The 24760-nt window shown below is 43.9% G+C and overlaps 1 protein-coding gene across 1 annotated transcript in view; it reads right to left on the reverse strand.

Moving 5' to 3' along the window:
- Positions 1-2520: 2520 nt before the first annotated feature.
- Positions 2521-24760, reverse strand: part of pemt (phosphatidylethanolamine N-methyltransferase) — a 151075-nt gene continuing 128835 nt past the window's right edge. The window contains 2 exon segments of the mRNA XM_038819345.1: positions 2521-5432; positions 16215-16289. Coding sequence (XP_038675273.1) covers positions 5378-5432; positions 16215-16289 — 130 coding nt within the window. The 3' untranslated portion in view covers positions 2521-5377.

Consider the following 24760-nt stretch of genomic DNA (forward strand, 5'->3'; position numbering starts at 1 on the left):
GCATTTCCAGGTGGGGGCACCGGTTTGGGTCAAGAATTATGGGAATGGACCAACGTGGGTCAAAGGCACGGTAGAATCCCAAACAGAGCCCATATCCTATGAGGTTTCGATAGGAGGCGAGGTGCTGAAGAAACACCTAGACCAAATAAGGGCAGCGGAACCACACCTGGAGGCAGGCGAAGCAGGACCACCTCAAGCTGGGATAGCTCAGACGGAAAAGATACCCACACCCCAGCCCCGAGCAATTTCTCCAGACCCCGTCATCCAGTCGTCAGAGTCGGAGATGGACACGTTCGACGAGGCCGCCGCGACACCTCTCCCCAAGGAGGAGGAAGAACAACTTCCAAGGAGGTCATCAAGGAAAAGACGGGCACCTATAAGGTACACCCCATCCACTTCGGAGAACGACCCGGCGGACGACACAGAGGTGACAGACCCAGACATGAGGAGCAGGAAGAAGTTCAGAGGAATGCCAGCTGGCAGGAATTCCTTGGACCTTGGCGCGGAGGGGTGTAATGAACTCCAATTGGCTTTATTGGTTGGCCAATTGGAGTATGAGCTCCCTCAATGATAGCTCATTGAGGGGGCCCATATAAGCACCTGTGTAGACTTTGTGAGCCAGTCTTAAATTGACTGGACTGCTAGCAGCACTGTTTGTAGCTGCTCCTGTAATATTGTTATTGTAAATAAATATTGGTGTGGTGACGGAACTCCTGCCTCCCGTGGATTACTACAGGCTCATAGGTCAGTTACCAGTACATCTCTATTGCCAGACTGACTCTGGGTGAAGGCTTTGCTATCAGCAGCAAAGCATTCATGTCCATAAAATATCAACAGTGTAGCCAAATGTTTTAAACAGTAGCATCTCAGGAGGAATTCTTATAGAATTCTAACAGTGCAGAAAAAAGCTATTTGGCCCATCGAGTCTGCAACAACCTTCTGAAAGAGTACTCTACCCAGGCCTACTCCTCTGGCTTATCCCTGTAGTCCCTAACTCCACCTCACCAGTACATCTTTGGACACTACGGGGCAATTTCATCATGGCCGATCCACCTAACCTGCACATCTTTGGACTGGGGAGGAAACCGGAGCACCTGGAGGAAACTCAAACAGACACGGGGAGAACGTGCAAACTCCACACAGTCACCCAAGGCCGGAATTGAACCTGGGTCCCTGCCGCTGTCAGGCAACAGTGCTGACCACTGTGCCATCCCAATTAATTTCTCAATCAGAAATAGCACAGGTGAAGCTGGGAAAGTGCTGCTCCTGCCAGACTCAATTTGTCTTTGAAGAAGGGCAGCACGGTAGCACAAATGATTAGCACTGTGACTTCACAGTGCCAGGGTCCCAGGTCTGATTCCCTGCTGGGTCGCTGTCTGTGCGGAGTCTGCACTTTCTCCCCGTGTCTGCGTGGGTTTCCTCCCACAGTCCAAAGACGTGCAGGTTAGGTGGATTGGCCGTGATAAATTGCCCTTAGTGACCAAAAAAGGTTAGGAGGGGTTACTGGATTATGGGGATAGGGTGGAAGTGTGGGCTTAAGTGGGTCGGTGCAGACTCGATGGGCCGAATGGCTTCCTTCTGCACTGTATGTTCTATGTTCAGGTTGTATCATAATGGTAATGTCACTGGGCTAATAGCTTTGTTCTACCACAGGGGCAAATCCCACCATGGTAGCTATTTTTGGATGGCAAGGCATGCTGGCATTCCTAGTGACACCCATGCTCCATGAACAAATAAAAATGTATAAACTTGTGAAGCTCAGAAATGGACCTATTATATTTGCACAAAGTTTTGGGAATAGCATATATTTTCAACGCATTTGAAAGGATACGTCAGTATCATTGTGATGCCAACTTTAGTTGTGGGCATTTGATGATTGGTACAATTGGATACATGACTCCAAAAGCGATATTCCTATGTGCTCAGTATGACTCCAGCCAGTGGAAAGTTTTCTCCTGATTCCCATTGACTTCAAATTTGCTAGTGCTCTTTGAAGCCACACTCAGTCAAATGTTGCCTCGATATGAAGGGCAGGCACTGTCACCTTACATCTGGAATTCAATTATTTTGATAATGTTTGAATCAAAGCTGTAATGAGCTCTGGAGCAAAGTCGTCCTGGCAGAACCTAAACTGAGCATTGTTGAATAGGTTATTGGTGAGTATTTGCACCCTTCATCATACATACATACATAGAAACATACATAGAAAATAGAAGCAGGAGGCCATTCGGCCCTTCAAGCCTGCTCCGCCATTCAGTATGAGCATGACTGATCATCAAGTTCAATACACTGGTCCCACCCCCCCCCCCCCCCCCCCCCCATACTTCTGATCCCTTTAGCCCCAAGAGCTATATCTAATTCCTTCTTGAAATTACATAATGTTTCCGCCTCACCTACTTTCTGTGGTAGTGAATCCCACAGGTTCACCACTCTCTGTTGGGGAGCAAATTGGCTGGAACAGATACATCCAATTATCGCCACTAACACGGTAACACAAAAAGAGGTGGAACACGAGAAGAGGAGAGTCTATTATTTAATTATACAAATCATCCAAAAAAGAACAATTAATATTTTTGTGCAAGATAACAAATCACAAACATGGTCATGAAGAACTTAGCAGAAAACATTTTACTGTACCCAATGTTTCAAATTCACAATCATAGAATACACAGAAAATCTGCTTTTATAACATAGAAGTCGCTAATGATGTCCTTGCTCTCGAGTGCAACTGGTGGTCAGACAAGGTCAAGTGAGGTTTCCTCCGCTTTTCACATCAGTGAGGGAGGGGAAGCTTTGAGGTTATTCAAATTACAGCAAATCCTTCCTGGTAGTATATTTCCAATGCAGTGGTAATGGATGAAAAACTGAAAAGTTTAGTTCCCTTTTATGGAAGATGCAGCATTTGGTATTTAATGTGTTTTGTGTATGTAATCAAAGTTATGGATAAATTAAATAGTAAAATCTGCTATAACGTAGCACTGCTGTTTCTGACCTGAAGAATTGCAGAGGCAGTAACTTGAACGCTTGGATTTACAATGTGAAATCGATATCCCAGATAAAACATATAACATCAGTTATTCTGGTACAAATTATCTTTAACCTTTTACAACATCAATTTTGACATTTTAAAATATTATAAAGTGAAAGATATAAAAGATATATTTTAAATGGTAAGTCTTTTTTTGTCATCAGCTGCAAGTGTTTCTAAGTATGTATCAGAGCCTGTAGCAACCAAAAAACTGGCAAGCTACAATGGTGTTTACAGGGACTGGATTGACCTCCTTAGATTTTATACAGCAGATGCTCTGAAGTCAGAGGTCCTTGCCTACACCACTCCAGCAGTCTGCTACACTTGCCAGAAACAAACAGAGGAGTTCTCAAGATGGAAATAAATTTTAAACCTCGTGTTGTGTTGATGAAATATGATATGATGCAACTTGCATAAAGTTGCTAATACACTGAAGATATCTTATACTTTCTGCAGAAGTAGAAACTTGGGCAGGTTGGCTACAATCCAGTTATAAGATTCCACAAACAGAAGTGCCTGTTAAAATCTGGCTGCTCGAACACTGCGCCAGGGGACCTAGACCTGGTCTCTCGGGCAAAGCAAGTGCATAGGTAGGTTCAGGGGCAGGAATCACGGTCTGTAGCGGGGGAGACCTGGGGCAGGAGAATCCTCATGAAGCCCAGAGGAGCAATCCTGCTTCACAAGGAAACCATCAAAAAAAAACTTTAAATATCGACTACTTGGGCCTGCTCGGTTCCTGGGTCTGAATCCTGACAGGCTTGGCAATGTGGGAGAGCCTCAGTGTTCCTTGTTCAGACCTCCAGTGAAAATAATACTCATGGCAAAGGTGGAATTTGGATTCAGAAAAAAATCTGGAATTAAAAGTCTAATGATGACCATGAAACTATTGTTGTAAACAAAAAACCCATCTGGTTCACGAATGCCCTTTATGGCCTCCATGTGACTCCAGACCCACAGCCATGTGGTTGACTCTTAAATGGCCTCGCAAGCCACTCACAATCCCTAGAAAGTTTATGGGATTGCAGGGGTTCAAGAAGACAGCTCAGCACAACAAGGGCCATGGCGCCCACATCCCATGAATGACAATGGAGCAGTGCCCGTTGTGGTGCATTGCCCAAGTAGACTTGAGCCATTGAATCTTGTCCTCATACAGAACAATACTTGTATATATTCCATCAGAGGGCCACTGATAGTAATCAGGAACAGGAACCTGAGTTGATTTTGCCTGCCCTTGCTTAGAGACACTGGGTCCAATTTGCTGTTCCCAACCCAGTTGATATCAACTAAACAAGGACAGACCAGAAATTTAACTTGGAACTTTCCAGTCTATATGGCATCAAAGTTTTTCTTACCAAAGATAATGGGAACAGGTTCCACTGTATATAAAAATACATATTTTTCTTATTTATCCATTAATATAAAATACAATTTAGTGTATATTTGAAATAGTATTGTTCACAACATGCTCTCTTTATCAGAATGCATTTTTTGTAATACTGCAATATTTTTACACCTAGAAGGTTTGCACAATATCCAGTAGCATACAAGAATATGCAAATGAAAGACCAGAAATGCTATCTGTGTAATATTTTCTATTATTACTGTGTTCTAATGTAAAAATACAGGGATTTCAGCAGGTAATCTAATGTTTTTTGTACTGTGTCAGCAAGGATTGATAATACTATTCTCACTGTCCCACATCAAGACTCATGATAGATTAATGGGAATGACAAGTCCAATTTCTATGAAAGATTCAACTCTCACCAGATTCAAAAGAATATATATATTTAAAATCAGACTTACAATGTAATCGTTATGTCATTAGATGTGAAGGTAACACTAGGTTTGGAAGGAATTAAAGAGATCACTGATAAGGCAGCAAGAAATGTTTGGGTAAATCTATCGCTGATGCAGCAAAATTGAGAGTATAAGTTTAGTTTAGCGAACGTGAATAACATGATCTGATATTTTTGGCTTAATAACCTGTCCAGGTCTGAACAGACTGATGTTAGTATTGGTTCCATTTATATTTGCATTTACAGCGAGGTTGTACCAAACAATTTGGTGCTTCTCCATTAGCTATATGAATGAGCCCATCATTACTTTGAATTGTATGAAACATTTTAAAACTCTCGTCATCAGGCATAACGTATACGAAGTATCACCCTTCAATCACCAGTTAACTATATTTAAATGGACCATAATTAGTAGAGCATCACATCGTAACTAATTAATAGTTATTAAATATTAGAATCCATTCATAAATTAGTGTAATTCCAAAATGAACCAAAGTGAGGAATCCAATTGAATCCAATTAAATCGTGTCCTCTTATCGAATGTACCAGCCATTCAGTTCTCCTTCATAGCCTTTTCTTTTTGACGATATACTTCATCTGTGAATGGGCTGCCATTTACAAGAAAGAGAGAAGTATCACAAAGGCTGTCAGAATAAAGTGCGTCTGTAACTGAAAATGCTTTAATGCAGCTCTACTCTCACATTTTGAACAAAATACTTTGTCAATACTCCCTAAATGTTAATATATATACAAAAGTGACCAAGAAAATCAGAGGCTTCCCCAAATATACTGAGAATCTCTGGCCTCCCCGTGGCATATTTCTCAGAGGCGGGATGTGGCCCGCCATTGGTTACCGCGGGATCTTGTGGTCCCGCTACTGTCAATGGGGTTTTTCATTCAATCCATCCCATGCCGCGGGTTTCCTGGTGGCTGGGGTGTGCTGTCGGCAGGACTGGAGGATCCCACCCAAAATTCCACTCTCTCAATGATGGACTGAGTTGGTTTTCTATAATCAGCTGTTTAATTTTTTTCCCCAGAATACGTTTATGGATTTTGTATTAACACTATCAATCCCTATTCTGGCCATGTTGAAACAGTCAACAAAATCATTCAGAAATGGAAAATAAAAGACGAACAATTTAATTTTTTATATCGCTCTGCAACATTTTATCACTTGCCAATTTTCTTTCCTCTTTTTTTCCTGAATGCATTGACTAGTTGCTGAATTATAACTTCCTGAATGTGAGTTGTCATTTTGTAACCTGGCCAAATAGCCATTATTCATATGTGCACCTAAACTATCAATGTTAGCAGGCTATTCGCCTTGGTGAGTTCAACATGGTCCTGGCCTTGATTGATAACCATAGACCAATGTTTTCAGCAGGGGTTGCTGTATAACAAGAACTCTGGCCAAATTCCCCCTCCTTAACTCAGGCTATGCTAATGTCCAGCTAAATCCAGTTACCTTTCTGCTGTGTACCCACTGACTGGAGAAATGTGTTGATGGTCCGGGGCAATTGGACAGAGTGTTTGTTTTAAATTCTAAAAGCGTACTAGTTCTTTGGTCAAAGGTTATGAAGGCCAAAGTGACTGAAACACAATGATGATGTACTTCAAAAGCTCGTCAGTGGACAAGTAATCCAGAGGCCCAGGCTAAGGCCCTGAGGACATGGGTTCAAATCCCACCAAAACAGCTGGTAAAATTTAAATTCAATGAATAAATCTGGACTTGAAAGCTTTACTAATGGTGACCACAAACCATTGTCAACTGTCGTAAAAGTCCGTTTGGTTCACTAATGTCAGTTAATGAATTAAATCTGCTCTCCTTAACTGGTCTGGCCTACATGTGACTCCGGACTCTTTGTGGTTGACTCTTAAAGTCCCTCTAAAATTGCCAAGCAAGCCACTCAGTTGTATCAAATGGCTACAATGCCTAAAATGAATGAAGCCGGATGGGCCGCCCGTCACAGACTTGGCACTGGAAACGACAATGGCACACTCAGCCCTGTCAACCCTGCAATGTTCTCCTTACTAACACCTAGAACATGTGCCAAGATTGGGAGAGCCATCCCACAGACTAGTCAAGCAACAACCTGTCATTATCATACTCATGGAATCATACCTTACTGATAATGTTCCAGATACCACAATCACCATCCTGAGCAGGTCCTTTCCACTGACAGGACAGACCCACCAGAGGCAGTGACACAGGGGTATATAGTCAGGAGAGAGTCCTCAACATCGACCCTGGACCCCATGAAGTCTCAAGGCATCAGGTCAAACGTGGGAAAGGAAACTTCTACTGGTTACCACCTCCTGTCCCCTCTCAGCTGATGAATCAATACTCCTCCATGCTAAACACCACTGCGAGGAAGCAATGAAGGTGGCAAAGGCACAGAATGTACTCTGAGTGGGTGATTTCAATGTCCATCACCAAGAGTGGCTCGGTAGCTCCACCACTGTATGAGCCGGCCGAATCTGAAAGGACATAACCGTTAGACTGGGTCTTCAGCAGTTGGTGAGGCACCTGACAAGGGTCTGTCCACAATCTACAAGGCACAAGTCAGGAGTGTAATGGAATACTCTTCACCTGCCTGGATGCAGTGCAGCTCCAACAACTCTCAAGAAGCTCGCCACCATCCAGGACAAAGCAACCCGCTTGATTTCTTCTCCTTCCACAAACATTCAATCCCTCCACCAGTGATGCACAGTGGCAGCAGTGAGTACCATCTACAAGATGCACTGCAGGAACTCTCAAAGTTCCATAGGCAGTACCTTCCAAACCCATGGCTATCACCATCTAGAAGGATGAGGGCAGTAGTATCTGTGAACACCACCACCAAGAGGTTCACCATCCTGACTTGGAAATATTTTGCCATTTCTTCTCTGCCACTGGGTGAAAGTCCTGGAATTACCCCCCCCACCACCATTACCAATAGCACTGTGGGTGTTCTACATCTCAGGGACTGCAGCATTTCAAGAAGGCAGCTCACCATTTCAAGGGCAGCTAGAGATGCCCAATAAACGCTGGACTAGCCAGTGATGCCCACATGCTGTAAATGAATCTTAAAAAAGAGGGAAGATCCTCCTTGACCTCATCTCCCCCAATCTACCTGTGGCAGATTCACCTTCCATGACAGTATTGGTAGTAGTGATCACTGTACAGTCCTTGGTGTAGCTCTAGTACCACTCAAGAAGCTCACCACCATCCAGGACAAAGCAACCCACTTGATTGGCATTCCATCCACCACGTGCAACATCCTCCCCATCCATCACCGACGCACAATGGCAGTAAAATGTACCATCTATATGATACCCTGCCGCAACTCACCAAGGCTCCTTTGACAGCACCTCCCAAACCTGTGACGTTCACCACCTTGGAACAGCACCACCTACAAGTTCCCCTTGAAGTCACACCATCCTGACTTGGAAATATATCGCCATTCCTTCACTGTCTCTGTGTCAAAATCCTGGAACTCACTTTCTAGCAGCACCAGGAGTATTCCTCAACCACATGGGATGTAGTGGTTCAGGAAGAAGACTCAACACCAGGTTAAAGTCCAACAAGTTTATTTGAAATGGCAAGCTTTCGGAATGCTGCTCCTTCATCGGGTGAAGAAATAAACCTGTAGGACTTTAACCTGGTGTTGTGAAACTTCTTACTGTGCCCAACCCAGTCCAGCGCCAGAATCTACACATGGCGGTTCACGAAAGCAGCCCAATATCACCTTCTCAAGAGCAATGAGGGATGGACAATAAATGCGTCCCTAGTCTGTGATATCCACATCCCATAAATGAGTTTTTTTTAAAAGCCACAGCAGATTAGATATGTTTCTTTTTTCAAAAGTTAATCTTTTCATATGGAACATGCCTTTGAAAGCAATGTGAAAGCACTTTCACTGTAAACGTGTTGCATGCCCTCCAGGATTGGCCGAGGAATAAAGATTAGTTTCCTGGACACTATAAATTGGACTACTATAAACAACCCAAGACAAAAATCTCAGGGAGAATTAAAAGAATTGTATAAATTATTTAAATTTTTCCACTGAATATTTTTGATAATTATTTATAACAAGAAAGATGTGAACAATTGTGATTCACTGAATGGGATAATTGGTGGCAGGATTACATGTGTTGAAATGTTCAGGATTACCGTCAGCCAGCGTTGGCAACTCAACTCACCGCCACATAATACTGTTGACATCAGTATTCTGCAAAGCAACGGAAAGGTCCAGATTCACAGAGATCCAATGACAGGCCTCCACCTAAAACAACCTCTCTTCATCTAGTTATGGAAATAGTGGAATTCAGCCTCTTGATTAGGAGCAGTGGGTACCAGATAAAGAGAGAGAGTAGCACACTTAGGCCAAGAGACTCTTTTTTCAGCTTTGCTGTTCCAAGGTCCCTTATGAGACCATCAGTGATCCATTATTTAAATGGAGATCTCCCCTTTTTGGCTTTACTGCAAGACTGATGTGAAAAGCTCAGATCAGGCCCATTATTGAGTGGTTGTTGCAAGTCAAACATCTCAGTCCCAGGACATCATTAAAGGGCAGTGTCCTCTGCCCAACCATCTTCAGCTGTTTCATCAATGACCTTTCCTCCATCAAAAAGTCAGAAGTGGGGATGTTTGCTGATGAATGTTTAGCACCAGTTGTGACTCCTCAGATACTGAAACAGTTAATCGCCATGTGCAGAAAGCCAAAACAACATTCAGGTTTGGGATGATGTTATATTTATTTGTTGCCACAATGAGAAAAGGTATGGAGCTGTCCACACTCTGGATTGTTGTATAGCACAATGAGAGGTTTATTAAAGGTGTTGCTCATACAATCAAGATGGTGATCTGCTCAAAGGCCATGCAAACATTCTGCTGATGTCACTACACATCACATGATGCAGAATCAGCACGAATGTGTTCCCACATACGCAACATCCCCTCCCTATTTACTTCATTAGTGCAACGACAATAATTAACATTTATACAACAGATCCCCTGATATGTTATTTCTTTTTTAATTCTTAAAATTTTTTTACAGTGCCCAATTCTTTTTTTTCCAATTAAGGGGCAATTTAGCATGGCCAATCCACCCACCCTGCACATCTTTGGGTTGTGGGGGTGACATGGGGAGAATGTGCAAACTCCACACGGACAGTGACCTAAAGCCGGGATCGAACCCGGATCTTCGATGCCGTGAGGGAGCAGTGCTAACGATTGTGCCACCCCTGATATGTTATTTCTATACAATTCAATGAGATAGTCTCTGTGGTGGACGTCGATTCCTTTTTGGTAGAATTCGGAGTTCTTGAACACAACTACTTACGACCAAGTGTCCTCATTCCTTTCTGTAGATGGTACTTCTTGAGTTATTTCATTATCTGTCACTATAGGCATTGAAAAGTCCTCAGAAACAGAATCTGAACTTGTCACTGTCTCTGGTCTCTATTCCAAAGTTTGACTCTCTAGATCCTCTTGAGGAGTTTCTGCAAATTCACTTTGTGCAGCAAGTAACTGATCGGCATGATGTTGCAAAACTGTTTCATCATCCATCTGTATATTTCGTGATATTGGACCTGGCTTTGCGAGGATCATAGCTGGTACCCATTTCTCGTTGGTGTTGTTAATCCGAGCTAACACTCTCTATTGCTGGGTGAATACTTGGTTTTTGTCTTAGAGATTTTCTCCCTCCTAGCAATTTGTGCTTCTTGTTGTCGTTTGACAATCTCTAAAGTATCAGGTGGAGTTAACAAATCAAACTGTGTTCATAGCTTCCTCTTGAATAACAGCATTGCCAGTGAACATTGTGTGCTAGCATGTACAATGTTGTGATAAAATATTAGAAATTTGTTTACTCTTCTTGATAATGTCTCCTGGTCCGTCAATGCTTTGATAGAATATTTTAATGATGGCACAAAACATTCAGCCAATCCATTTGTTGGTGATATGGTGTCTACCGTTCTCTTTCAAGTAGTCCTCAAACTCCTTTGAAGTAATCTGCTTACCATTACCACTGACAATTTGCTCCTGTGGTCCAAATCTTGCAAATATAGATTTTCAATGGTGTGCTCAGTCATCATTAACTTCATTATCGCAACATCTGATCACTTTGAGTGCGTGTCCACAATTATTAAAAACATGTATCCATCCAGTGGATCAGCAGAATCGATGTGTATTCACCCTCCCCCGCTGAGCAGGGGAGCTCATACGTCGATCATTCCAGTGGATCTCATGGGGGGTTATAACAATTGGCATTGCCCAACTTCCTCTTCAATTTGAACATCTCATCCTGGCCACCAAAAATAACTGCATTCAATTCCTTCATCCTTACCACACCAGGATGTCCCTGATGGAGTTGGTCAAGGACTCGACCACGCAAGCATGGAGGAATAATCACATGGATCCCCACAACAGAACTCCATTCTGTACCATTAACTCAAGTCCCTGTGTGATGTAATGCTTGAGGTCTGGATTTTTCTTATGAATGCCTGACAGCTTTCCTTTTTGGACCAAGTCCATCACCATCCCCATCACTGGATTGACTCCTGTATATCCTTCAACTTGAGATGAAGTCACGGGTATACTATCCACGAGTGAGAAATACAAAATATTGACAAAATATTCTTCTTGGTGATGCTTGACCTGTAATGGCAATCGTGATGAAGCATCAGTATTTGCATGTTGCTTGGACTTGCGATACTGAATATTATAAGTGTGTGCTGACAATATCAATCCACTAGCTGCCAAAGAATGATGGCCCTTTAAACGGCCCAAAGATTGTAGTCAAGGGTTGATGATCCATCAAAAGGCTAAAAGGACGCCCATAAAGGTAATGGTGGAACCTTCTCCCACCAAAAATGATGCTCAAAGCTTCCTTTTCTAGCTGAGTGCTAATTCATTTCTGTGCTAGTAAGAGTGCATGAAGAAAATGCTATCGGTTGTTCCTCTCCTGAAGGCACAATGTGTGAGACGATTGCATGAACCCCATAGGGCAGGGGTGGGCAAACTTTTCCGTGCAAGGTCCACATTCAGAAATTCACAATTTTAAAGGGCCGCATAGTATTAATAGTCCCGGTTGTAACCAATTAGCGTGCGGCATATACCTCAGCGCATCCCCCGGCGGCATCCTGCCCTCTTTATCTCTACTTTTCAAAAATGGCGCTTCACCCGGTTATGATTCTGGGCGCCTCATATAGAACATAGAACAGTACAGCACAGAACAGGCCCTTCGGCCCTCGATGTTGTGCCGAGCAATGATCACCCTACTCAAGTCAACGTATCCACGTATACCAGTAACCCAACAGCCCCCCACATTAACCTTATAAAAACAAAAAATTTTTTTTTTTTTTTTAAATTTAAAAAGAAAATTTAAAAAAATTCTTTTTTTTATGACTTTATCTTGGTGGGCCGCATAAAGACATGCGGCCTGCGGGCCGTAGTTTGCCCACCCCTGCCATAGGGTGAGGAATCGCAAGCTAATTACAACTTCATTTTGGGATTATAATGAATCAACAGCTTTGACTTCAGTAAAACCTCTTTCACTTCATTGTCTGCATTCCCATTCTTCTGACCAGTGCCATGCCTGTTTGACACATTGCAACGTGTGTGAAGGCTTAAATCGTGTTGCTAAATTCGGCACAAATTTATCATAATAATTGATCAATCCTTAAAACCTCCTTAATTGTGACACATTTTGAGGGCGGGGTGCTTCTAAGATTGCTGGCATTTTCTTTGGTTCTTTGTGTAAACCATCTTTGTCTACGATATGACCAAAGTAATTTATGGATGACATGAAAGTCATACTTTTCCTTAACTCTCAGGTTGTGGCTGTGTAACTGCTTCAGGGTAGTTTCCAAATTCATCAAGTGTTCCTGTTCACTCAAACCGGTGATGAGTATGTTGTCTAAGTAACATTGTACTCCATTCAACCCACTTAGAATTTGACCCATGGATCTTTGAAAAAGTGCAGGCTCAGATGTTATTCCAAAAGGAAGTTTTCTGTAACTAAACAGACATTTGTGCGTCACAATGGTGAGTACTGGCAGTGATTCGACAGCCATATTCATGTGCAGATATGCCTGTGAAAGTTCAATTTTATTGAATTTCTGCTCTCTAGAAAGTCTAGCAAACAAGTCGTCAATCAGCGGCAGTGAATAATGATCTACGCACAAAACCGGGTTAACGGTAGTTCTAAGCTCTCCACACATTCTCACTGAGCCATCCCGTTTTAATACAGGAACAATTGGTGTCACCTAATCACTTGTAGCAACAGGTTCAATGACTCCTGTCCTTACTAATCTGTATAGTTCTTCAATTTTAGTCTTGATGGTGTACGGTACGGTTCTAGCTTGGAGACATTTGAGTGTGCTGTCTGGCTTGATTTTTAGGTGTAGCTCAACTTCAGTCACAGAGCCTGGTGAATCTTCAAACACTTTCGCATACTTACTCAGAAGTTGTTGCAAATTGCTCTTTGAATCAACTAATTGATTGACTGTTTCCCAGTTAAGCCTAATCTTAGCTCTGCCAATTTTCTTCTACTTTCGCCATAATACATCCTTTTACTGATAAAACCTCGTCAGTATATATCCTTAGGATTACCTTTGATGGTTTTTAAAGGCAGATGCTTCAGCTTTTGATGATAAATTGTTTCAGGCATTCGTGATACTGTTCTTCACCCTATCCATTTCCATTTTAATTTTATGACCTTCAAGTTTTGGATATGGCCCAAAACATTGTTGATTGCCCTGCATTGATTGATAAGACACCTGAAGCTCTTTCAGTTGCTCGCTTTCGCTGTCTCTTAAGTGATCTTGAGCTTCATCCATTAATTTGTAGACACAGCTAGATTGTTTGTGTTGTTCTTCTTACACTCCCTTGGCGAAGACATTTTCCGAGCCCAATATGTTTTGGCAATGTGGGCCACAGTTCTTGTATGTATTTGATTTACTCCAGCATTCCCTCACCGAGTGTCCAACGGGGTACAACAGTGACATGGTTGCATCTTTGCAGCCCTGTTCCTTGAGGTATCCATTTTGTGGCTCTTCGGTCCAACCTCTATCTTCAAAGTTTCTCTCTTTGCAAGTCCATAGATGTGGCAACTTCCACAGCAGCACTTACAGTAAGCAACTTCCTACGATTTGCTTCACCGCTTAACCCACAAATCAGCCTATCCCAAAGAGTATCATCAAGTGTTGTACAAAATTCACAATATCTAGCTAATCTTCTTCATGATGCTATAAACTCTAAAACGGTTTCCTTACTATGGCAGTGGAATCGGAACCTTTCTGCAATCAATAACGGTTTAGGAGAGAAACGTCCTTATAAGATTTTCATTAATTCATTGAAGGGCTTGATTCCTGTTTTGCTGGGTTAACAACATTCCGTAGCAGCATTAACGTTTTACAGTTAACTAAGCTGAGAAATGTTGCTATCTCTAGGGTCTCCGGTGTCTGATTAACTATTAAAAACAATTGGAATCTTTCTTCATATGAATTCCATGTTTCATGATTCTCATGCTCCCGTTGCCATCCCACAATTAGTTGATGAAAATCCTCTTTACAGCCATTTTGCTGCCTCAATCCTCGTCGCCAGTTTTCTATTCTGCTATATTTCTTTGTTTTAGCAAAGAGAAAAGGTTTGGAGGTGCCCACACTCTGGATCCTCGTAAAACACGATGAGAGGTTTATTAAGGTTGTTTCTCATACAATGAAGATAGTGATCTTCTCAAAGCCTGCACAAACACTGATGTCACTATACATCATATGATGCAGAACCAACAAGAATGTATTCCCAGATACATAGAAGATAAGTAGCACGTAACATTCGTGCCATACAGGTGACAGGAATGATCATCTCCAAGAGAGAATTGAACTGTCTCCCCTTGACTGTCAATTACATTATCATCACTGAAGTCACCCTGAAGGTTACCATTGTAAAGAAACTGAACTGAACCAGCCATACAAAGACTCTGGCTACAAGAGCAGGTCAGAAGTCTAGAATTCTGTGGTGAGTAACTGAGCTCCAGTCTCCCTGATTTCTGCCTATCATATAAAAGGCACAAGTCAGGAGTGTGATGGAATTCTCTCCACTTGTCTATACGATTGCATCTCCATCAGCACTCAGTAAGATTGACACTAACCAGGACAAAGCAGCCCACTTTATTGGCACCCATCCACTACCTTAGACATTCACTGCTTTCACCACCAATGCACGGTGGCAGCAGTGTGTATCATATACAAGATGCACTGCAAAAACTCACAAAGCCTCCTTCGACAGCACCTTCCAAACTCACAGGAGATGCATGGCAACACCATCATCTGCAAGTTCCCCTTTGAGCCACACACCTCCCTGATTTGGAAATATATTGCCTTCCTCTCACAGTTGCTGGGCCAAATTCCTGGAAACCATTTCCTAACAGCACTATGGGTGTATTTACACCACATGGACTAAGTGGTTCAAGAAGGTAGCTCACCACCACCTTCTCAGGAGCAATTAGAAAGGGCAACAAGTGCTAGCCTTGCCAACAACGCCCCTGTCCCCTGAAAGAATACTTTAAAAAATCACCTTGGGAAGGCAGCTGGCACATAACTGAACAGCATTATCATTAGAGTAAGGCAAAGGTGTAAAATACTTTTAGCAACCTTCAGCAAAAAAATCCTAACTCTTTCTACTTACCACCTACTCGCCACATATTCCGCAGGCTGATTCTTCTTCTTCTTGCTGATTCTCTTGGTCACTGCCTCTTCCACTGGCTCTCTCTCTCTCTCCCTCTCCTACCCCTCCTGCTCACTGTTCTTTCTCCAGAACCCCCACTGCAAGTCAGGGGTCAGGAGAGGGGTGTCAAGGAAGAGGAAGTGAGTGAAAGGAGTTGGGAGTGGGACAGTCTCTGGGAGCAGAGCAGGCCTTTTCAAAATGGCGCTGATTGGGCCATGCAGGTCCCAGTGCAAAGCAATAGTGGAGCCAAAATCTCAAAATATGTCAACATACCCAAGAACATGCTTGGATTTCAATCCCTCAAAAATATTACTCATGCATAAATTCTCCGCCGTTGGGTTCTCCGTTTCACCAGCAACCCAGTGGTTTCCTGACGGTGTGGGACTGCCCCACAATAGGAAACCCCATTGACCAGCCGGCAAAATGGAGAAATCGACTGCGTGCCGCACCAGGACGGAGAAACCCACCCCCTACCTTTTGCCTCAAGATTTGGGATCAGAAAATTGAGTATATACGGTACCTTATATATGAGTTAATTAACATATTTAGCATTATTATTTTATTCCACTGTACACTTAAATAAAAAACTAACTGCGCGTATAAGAGGCATTTGCAAAAGTCTCCCCTTTGGGAAGACCAACTATGGAGATTAATCCAAAACAGACAATACAATACTCACCTTTCAATCAGAATTGCAATCTTGTACACAGCTGCTACCCAAACAGTGAGGACCAGTCCTGTGGGACTCGCGTTCCTGTTGATTTATACCAGCAGAAGGAAAAAAGTAAAACAAGGAAGCTATTATTTGCAGATAACTCACAGGTCTCTGAATTTAGGTACTTGATAAAAACAATTTCATAGCAAAGAACAATACAAAAGCAAATATCACAACTGCTGGAAATCTGAACTAGAGAAAGCATTGGGAATACAGAGCAGGTCAGGCAGCATCTGTGGAGACAGAAACAGAATTAACGGGCACAATTCATCCAAAAATGACGAAGGGCTGGATTCTCCGGTTCCCCAGCTGTGTATTTATCGATGGCGCGCCGTTCTCTGATGGTGTGATTTTCTCTTCCCACTGCTTGTCAATGGAATTACCCATCAAAGCCACCCCACGTAGCCAGGAAATCCGTGGGCGGAAATGCGCTGCTAGCAGGAAAAAAGAATCCCAGTGGCTGGAGATTTGCAGTCTGGGTGCCGTTTTGGCCGGGATTGATGTGGTGTTTCCCACTGGCCTTTTGGGTGAGCTCCACACCCACACTTCACCCTCATTTCTTCATTTTTTAGGCCTTGTGGATTTCTCACCTGTCTAGTCTGCACTTCAAAATGTTTTCAGTAGGGGGGAGCGGAACTCGCCGGCAAGACCTGATCCTCAAAGGTCACGATGCCATTTGAACGGGTGCCACGATCTCAACGTAAATTTGAGGGACCCCCACACTCCTCACCCATGGACAATACCATCCCACACACAGACATGGGCATTACCCCCCCTCACTGAGTACACCACGCTATGGGGCCACTGAGAGCATCCCTCTATCAGGCCCCCCCTTTTCGGACCCCTCCTCTTTCTTAAACCCCCCTTCAAACTTTATAAAGCCCCTTCATATCCCCCTTTCAAGGGCATGGCCCCCCACAGATCCCAACCTGTCATCTGGACAGTGCTAACTTGGCACGCTGACAATGCCAGCCTGGCACCAGCACTGCCCCGACACCCCTGGCAGTACTAACATGACACCCTGGCAGTACCAACCTAGCACCCTGACAATGCCAACTTGGCACCCTGGGTGCCAGGTTGGCACTGCCAGGGTGACAATGGGAGTGACAATGGGAATACCCTCCGAGACCCTGGAGTGCCCACCATGCCTGGTTTTCCGTTTGTGGAGACCAGTATTAATCTGCGCCCAGGTGATACCTCGCCTGTGAAGCTGGTGGCTTCCGGGTGCCTGGTGAATGTGGCCTCAAATAGGCCATGCATATTTAAATGAGTCATTTAAATATGATTACCTGGATCATACCCAGCGAGGGAGTGATCGTGCTGGGCGCTGAGAGTTGGGTGACTTGGACACAGTACTGCACCCGGCGGGAAGGCCGATTTGGCCCTCTCCCGCGATGCTCTCGGCGCAATGAGAGCGGAGGCGGGCGCAATGCGGTGAGAAATTCAGGCCCAATATTCCAGATCCGTGACTTGGTATTTTGATGAAAGATAACCGTTAACTCTGTGTCTCTCTTTACTGATGCTGCTGGGTTGCTGCACATTTTTTAGCATTTTGTGTTTTTATTCTAAAGACGGCAGTTTATCCATCCATCAGGAAATAAATGCAGCATCAGTTTTTATACTTCAGCAAATTACAGGATAAAATCATTGGGTACTAGCAGCAAAATATTATTCAGGAAGCAAGTCAATTTCTCAAATCATTTTTCCATGATAAGATACACTGTCTTGGATATAACTTGTATCTGATGCTCCACTCTGCATGCTCCGTTAGTTATCATGTTGCATCCCTATCTTGCAAACAGAGCAATGGTCTCACTTTCTTCTTTCCCCAAACCAAGGATTTTCATTCTCAGCACCCAGCAACTACAGGCAGGCAGAAATTCCAGGTGGTCCAAACTAATTTAATAATTATACATCACAAAATCTAAATCTAGCAAATGCCGACCAACAGTTATTAAGAAGCTAATAACTCAGAACAGCCCTGAGTATAGGCCAATAAAAATGCAGTTCTGCTAACATTTAATTCATTCCACATGGATCAGAACATTTTATACTTCACTCCACTTATTGGCTGGTAATTTGTTGGAGAAACTGAGGAACTGTGTTATGTTGCTAGATTTCTAACAAAGCAATTATAAACCATTTGGTTTATTAGAAATATTAAGGCCCCTGTTGTCAAAACAAATTGCAAGGAGACAAAGCATATAGAAATAAGATTGCTCGGGGCCCACTATTCAAAGATAGAGGATCTAAAATTACTGACTCATAAAGAATAAAGGACAAGTTGTAAATAACTTAGGTTGTTCCGGATAAATGTACTTCATGGGTCCCTTGAGCCTTCTGTTTTTATGGTGGATATAATACTGGCACCATTAAATAATCATCAGAAATTAGTAGGCAGACTGGCAGAACGGTTTAGAAAGAGAAATCTTGGCGCAGGAGACCAGTAAGCCCTTTCCTGAACATGAAGTGTTTGGCTTCTCTGGAACTCAGCTAAGCTCATTTTTAGTAGCTTGACATAAGCTATCATACTAAACTGGCAGAAATGTTTTATGGACCATGCAATGCTTTCTCACAAGGAGTGCTGATGGAAAACTTGCAGGATTTTAAAAGGGAAATATTGGATAGATATGTATCTGATATAGAACAAGATGATTTGGGTTGTGTGAGGGACTGTACGTGAGGAAGAGAGGGTGAGGGACCTGTTTAAAAGCCATCCAAGAGAGCTCTAGAATTGCCTTAAGAGCACCTGCTGACTTCGTTGAAGCTACAGAGATCTCCTTGGCTGCCACATTCACCAAGGTGTCATGTCATTCCACCTTCATGATGCTGCAGATGTGTGTTATGGTTGTCCAACTTAGCTACAATCTGTAATACTGAGGGGAGGTTAGCTCTACTGCCTGCATGTAGGATCTATGGGCGAGATTCTCCCATCTGAAGGCAGAGTGCTGACGCCGTCGTAAAAACTGGAGAGTTTAACAACGGTGTTATCGACCGCTAAGTGTAGCGATCCTCTACCCTACAGTTGGCCAGCACGGTATTGGAGCAACCCACGCCGCTCCAGCTGCCGATACCGGTGTCAAATGGGCGCCGCGGATCTGCGGATGCGCACGGTGACCGGCGTGCATGCGCGGTAGCCTCCTTCTCCGTGCCGGCCCCGGCGCACCATGGCGTAGGGCTACAGGGGCCAGTGCGAAACAGAAGAGGCCTCCACCAAGAGAGGCCGGTCCGCTGATCTGTAGGCCTCGATCGCGGGCCGCCATGGTGGAGGACACCCCCGGGTCGGACCACCACCAGGATGCCCCGACAGGATAGACGCCGAGGTCCCGCCGGGTAAGACCAGATCTGAACGGTGTTGGTGGGACTTGGGCTTTTTTGGGCGGCCACGTGGCCCATCCCGGGCAGAGAATCGCCGGGGGGGGGGGGGGGCGCATAGAGCGGCCTCCGACCGGCGACGCACCAACGCCATTGCCGCTGATTCTCCATGTCGTGTTAAGCACACTGACATAACACGGGCTGCAACTGGATGCAGCTATGACTGACATTGACATTCGGTTCTGTGACTTTGGAAATGATGCCCTGGTCCTGAAGATCCTTCAACTGTGCCTTCAGGCGCTCCTTCAGTGAAGCCGGGACCCAGCGTGGAGCGTGGACCGCAGGCGTGGCATCAGGCCGCAGCAGGATCTTATACCGATATGGCAGAGCGCCCATCCCGTCAAACACATCCGGATACTGAGCGAGGATGTTGTCAATGCCGGCTTGAAGATCCACGTTGGGGGAGGTCATTGCGTAGACCTGCTGCACAAGGTTTAGCTGCTGGCATGCATGTGTGCCGAGCAGGGAGGCTCTGTCTGGCTTGACGATTTCAAACCTAAGCCTTGCGTGAATGCTCCTCTTGGAGTCAAGCAGATGGCAGGATCCCAGTGCTGTGATGGCATTGCCGTGATAGTTCAGGAGCTGGCAGGCTGCTGGAAGGAGCTTGCTGGCTTCTTAATGCGGTTGAAATCTGCTTGTGAAAGGAGATTGGCAGAAGCACCTGTGTCCAGCTTGAACTGGATAGAGCACTGATTTACTTGCATCACTGCACGCCATTCTCTGTATCAGATCGTTCTTGTATCAGACGCATCCTCGAGGTCAGAGGCTTCGATGCACTGCAGAAACGTTTGCTTGACAGTCTGCCAGTTGGCACTGAGATTGCCGGAGGTCCGCAGCAGTTGAGGAAGCTGGATCTTTTCCATGGTGCCGGGATGTATTTGCTGGTTGTCACGGAACAGATTGAGGTAAACCACCTGAGGATAGCAGTCTACTGGTACCACCAACGCCATTGGCGCTGATTCTCCATGTCGTGTTAAGCACACTGAGATAACACGGGCTGCAACTGGATGTAGCTATGACTGACATAGACTCCAGACCTTGAAGTTAGTTCAATTTGATTTATTGGACCTGTCACATAGTTCGCACAGTTCTCTGTTAGTTCGACTCTGTTAGTTGACCCAAGTGTGATCTCTCTGTCTGACTGAACCAGACTAGCTCTTAGCCATGTGCTGTATGCGTTACGTGATATATACACCGGACTCACTCTGCACATGTCCCTAGTGGAAAGAGACGCAGTGTGAGTGCCTCGTGCCTTTTATAGTGGGAAACCACCCCCAAGTGTTCAGCCTGCTGATTGGTTATGTCCTGTTCTCTGTGTTCATTAGCTGCCTGTCTGTATCTCATTATGTGCATGCCTGCATATCATGACACTCCAGAGAATCGGCGGACCGGCTTTGGGGCGGTGTCGCGCGAATTGCTCCCACCCTGACGATTCTCCGACCTGGCATGGGCACTGTTTACAAATCAAAGATCTGCTGAGGGTGGCTGTTTTTGCATTCTACAGGAAACGCACCTCTCTCCTTATTAGTCACTCTGAGCTTTCCCCACTCATTGATGTTCTATGATTTCCCCCGTGAAATTCCTTCCATTCCATGAATCAATGGGAGTATCCGGCCTGCTGATTCTTTTAGTAACGTGCCATGAAACTAATTGGTAAATCAAGTGCAGGAATGTGGGCTGCTTGTCTGCTTGACAGATATTGTTTCTCCAAAGCTCTGGCAGCTGTGAGGGATATTCAATTTGGGAGAACATCCTGTGATTTGTGAATCTGAAGCTGTGACAAGCAACGACAGAGAGCTTTCATGTTTGAAAACAGCAAATGCACACATTGCTGTGCTTTACAGTGTTGTGCTTTGAGGCTGGTTTAGCTCAGTGGGCGAGACAGCTGATTTGTGATGCAGAACAAGGCCAGCAGCATGGTTTCAATTCCCGTACTGGCTGAGGTTATTCATGAAGGCCCCGCCTTCTCAACTTTGCCCCTTGCCTGAGGTGTGGTGATCCTCAGATTAAACCACCACCAATCAGCTTTTCCCCTCAAAAGGGGAAAACAGTCTATAGTTATTGAGGATTATGGCGACTTTACCTGTGCTTTACCCAAACAATTCCAATCGGTAACTGAGAAACCCTCTCCAACTTCTTCATTTCTCACTGTCTCCCTGAGGTATCTGCTAAAGAATTTTCCTATGTTGATTCTGGGACCAGTGATACACCTTTATTTTGATTGTGCATTTCTTTCTCTGTTGCAAGGAACATTGTGATGTAGAAAATCTCCAGACTACTTACCCAGGCTAAATTGCCCTTAGTGTCCAAAATTGCCCTTAGTGTTGGGTGGGGTTGCTGGGTTGTAGGGATGGGGTGGAGGGGTGGACCTTGGGTGGGGTGCTCTTTCCGGGGGCTAGTGCAGACTCGATGAGCCGAGTGGCCTCCTTCTGCACTGCAAATTCTATGATTCTACTTCAGAATTTCCTTTCACACAGATGTCTGCGGATATTCCACTGCGATCATGTTTTCAGTAAGTTGTGGAGTTTTACGTGGAGCTGGTGTTCTTGCGGTCACAGTCTTTGTCTCTTCTGACCTAGGTAGTAGCAGACATACAGTGTTCTGAATCTCCCAAGCGGGATTCGTAACCCGTGATACATTCAATAATATTGTTTACATAGGAGTTCATGATGATCATCGCTTCGAAACAGATGCCATCTGACGAACCTGCTTTGTCACTTTGTACATGTAAAAATTCTCCTTCTTTGATCTTCTCTGCTTCCATGCAGAACGTGTTGCGATTTTACTCACTGATTTCTTGATGCTTTTCTTCGCCGTGGCTTTCTTTTCAGGATCGTTCAAACGCAATTTTAATCATGATTTCTGGTGCACGTATTACAGCAATCTCCACTTTTCATTTCCACACAACAGGAATTGTGATTTGGAGGGGTTAAATAGTAGAAGGAAGATGTGTGTAGAAGGCCCAGGTAGTTAGTGAGGTTCTGTCGTGCTTAATGACTGTCCTGGATGGTGTGGATATGAGTTATGCTTCCAATAGTATTTCAGAGTGGGGTTCTTGTTTACTTACCTTGAACAATCTGGGAAGGTCAGTCAAATGTTCACTGCATCACACAGCAATTGGTGAATGGTTGTGCCAACAGTGACTACCTGAACCATCTCCTTTCAAAATGTCTGAACTTCCTATTTCTGGGCCTTCCTTTCCTCAGTGCCATTATCTGTTTCGTCATGACTTCCATTGCAGCTTCAGTGGTGGGGAAGGTGGCAAGGTTAGCTAACGTGGATCTTCGTTGCTGCTCCCTTCTGCCACTGGAATTGTAACTTGGCCCCTCGCTCCATACCGCTGTCTCCCCCTAATTAAATAATCGTGCCCTGACTCTTTAAACTGGGGCAGTATATGAGCTGGTTGAAATAGAATTGTATCCCTTCACTGCTGAAGCATACCAGGGCTAGGGGTTTTCGGCCTGGGTGCAGATTTATCTACTCACTGGTTGGAAGTGTCAAGCCATTTAAATCTCCATTCAGTTCGGGAGCCCCATATTATCCTGGGCAGAAGGGGCTGTAAAACCCTGTCCCAGGAGTGGAAATCCCTATTATAAGCCCACTCTCAATAAGAATCCACAGTTTAACATCAGTGGTTGGAAAGCTTTGATAAAGAAGAATCCAGGACAAAATTAAGATACTTGGAAAAGTGTGGATTAATTAAGGGAAATCAATCCAGATTTGACAAGGACAAGGTGTGTTTAAATAATTTCATTTGTGATTTTTGATAAACTGAGAGTGTTGATCAGGGTAATGTGGTTGATGTGGTGTACATAAAGTCCCAAAAGGCAATAGTAAAGTGCCACATAACAGGCTTATCAGTGAAGTTGAAGATCATGCAATAAAAGAAAGAGTGATAATATGGATACAAAACTGGCTGAAAGACAGAAAACATAGTGTAGTGGTAAACAGTTGTTTTTCAGACAAGAGGAAGGTATATAGAGAGGTTCCCAGCGGTCAGTATTATGCTTTTCTTGATCTTTATTAGTGATGTAGGCTCGGAGTGCCAGGTACAAATATAAAATTCTGCATGATACAAAACGTATTGTATTGGTGATCTTTGAGGTGGATAGTGACAGACTTAAAGAGCAAGAGTAATGCTTGCTGAGGATAAAAGCTAGATTAGAATGTAAGCTGTAAGGAAGACATAATGAAGCTGTTGTGAGACAGCCAAGAGGGGTAATTGGCTTATTTTGCAAATGAAAATAAATCATTCTCTTCTAACGCCTGCAACATCTACAGTCTTATTACTAAATTAATTACAAAGTTACGATAGGGAGATGTTAGGAAATTGGATCAAAGACGTAGAGGGCAATTTAGGGGTTAACAGACTGAGGGTAAAACTGTTAGCACTGAGTCAGCGGTACATGCCCACATCTGGCCTGAGTTACATTGTCCAATTCGGACTTAAACTCACTAATGGGATACACCTGTTCAGCCAGGATGATTCACTCAAGATCCATTGTCGTCCAGAACATTCTGGTCTGACTAGCCATTAGCCCATTACAGAGTCTGATGGCCTCTTTTGTCTGTAAATTGGAGGTTATTTGCATATTCATAGCTTGGCCCTGTTCGTTTGTGTCATTGGGAATGGGCAAACAAAAGTCCAGATTGCGATGATGAGTTCACGTCTGAACATGCCTGGACAGAGCCATTTTTGAGGGGCTGGGTGGAGCTTAGAGAGATAAAAGAATCCTATTCAAATAGGTGGAGCAGAAGGATTTTGAAAGCCACCAGGAGAGGTAATGAAAAACTGCCACAGAGACAGGCTTTCAGAAAGGGGTCTAAAGGAGTTGCACTAACAGCAGGAATTTTTCCTGGAAATTTGTAACAGGAAATGCAAGTATCATTTTTGCCTGCCTGCATAAGTGGAGTTCAGAGCTGTTTGTTAGTTGTACCTGTTGTTTAATGGGAAATTGTGTGTTAGGGTTAGACAATACAGGTAAGCTTTGAAGTTTAAAAGCTTAAATATTGTTTTTCTTTTGTTTTGTTTATAAAAATAACCTAACCTTATTTCTTATGCAATCACTCCTGGACCGAATCGATCTTTCCGCACAGTCTTACAATTAAAAAAACTTTGCAGTTCTGGTCCAGTA

Source organism: Scyliorhinus canicula, chromosome 15 (assembly GCF_902713615.1).
Source record: "Scyliorhinus canicula chromosome 15, sScyCan1.1, whole genome shotgun sequence".
Lineage (NCBI taxonomy): Eukaryota > Metazoa > Chordata > Chondrichthyes > Carcharhiniformes > Scyliorhinidae > Scyliorhinus > Scyliorhinus canicula.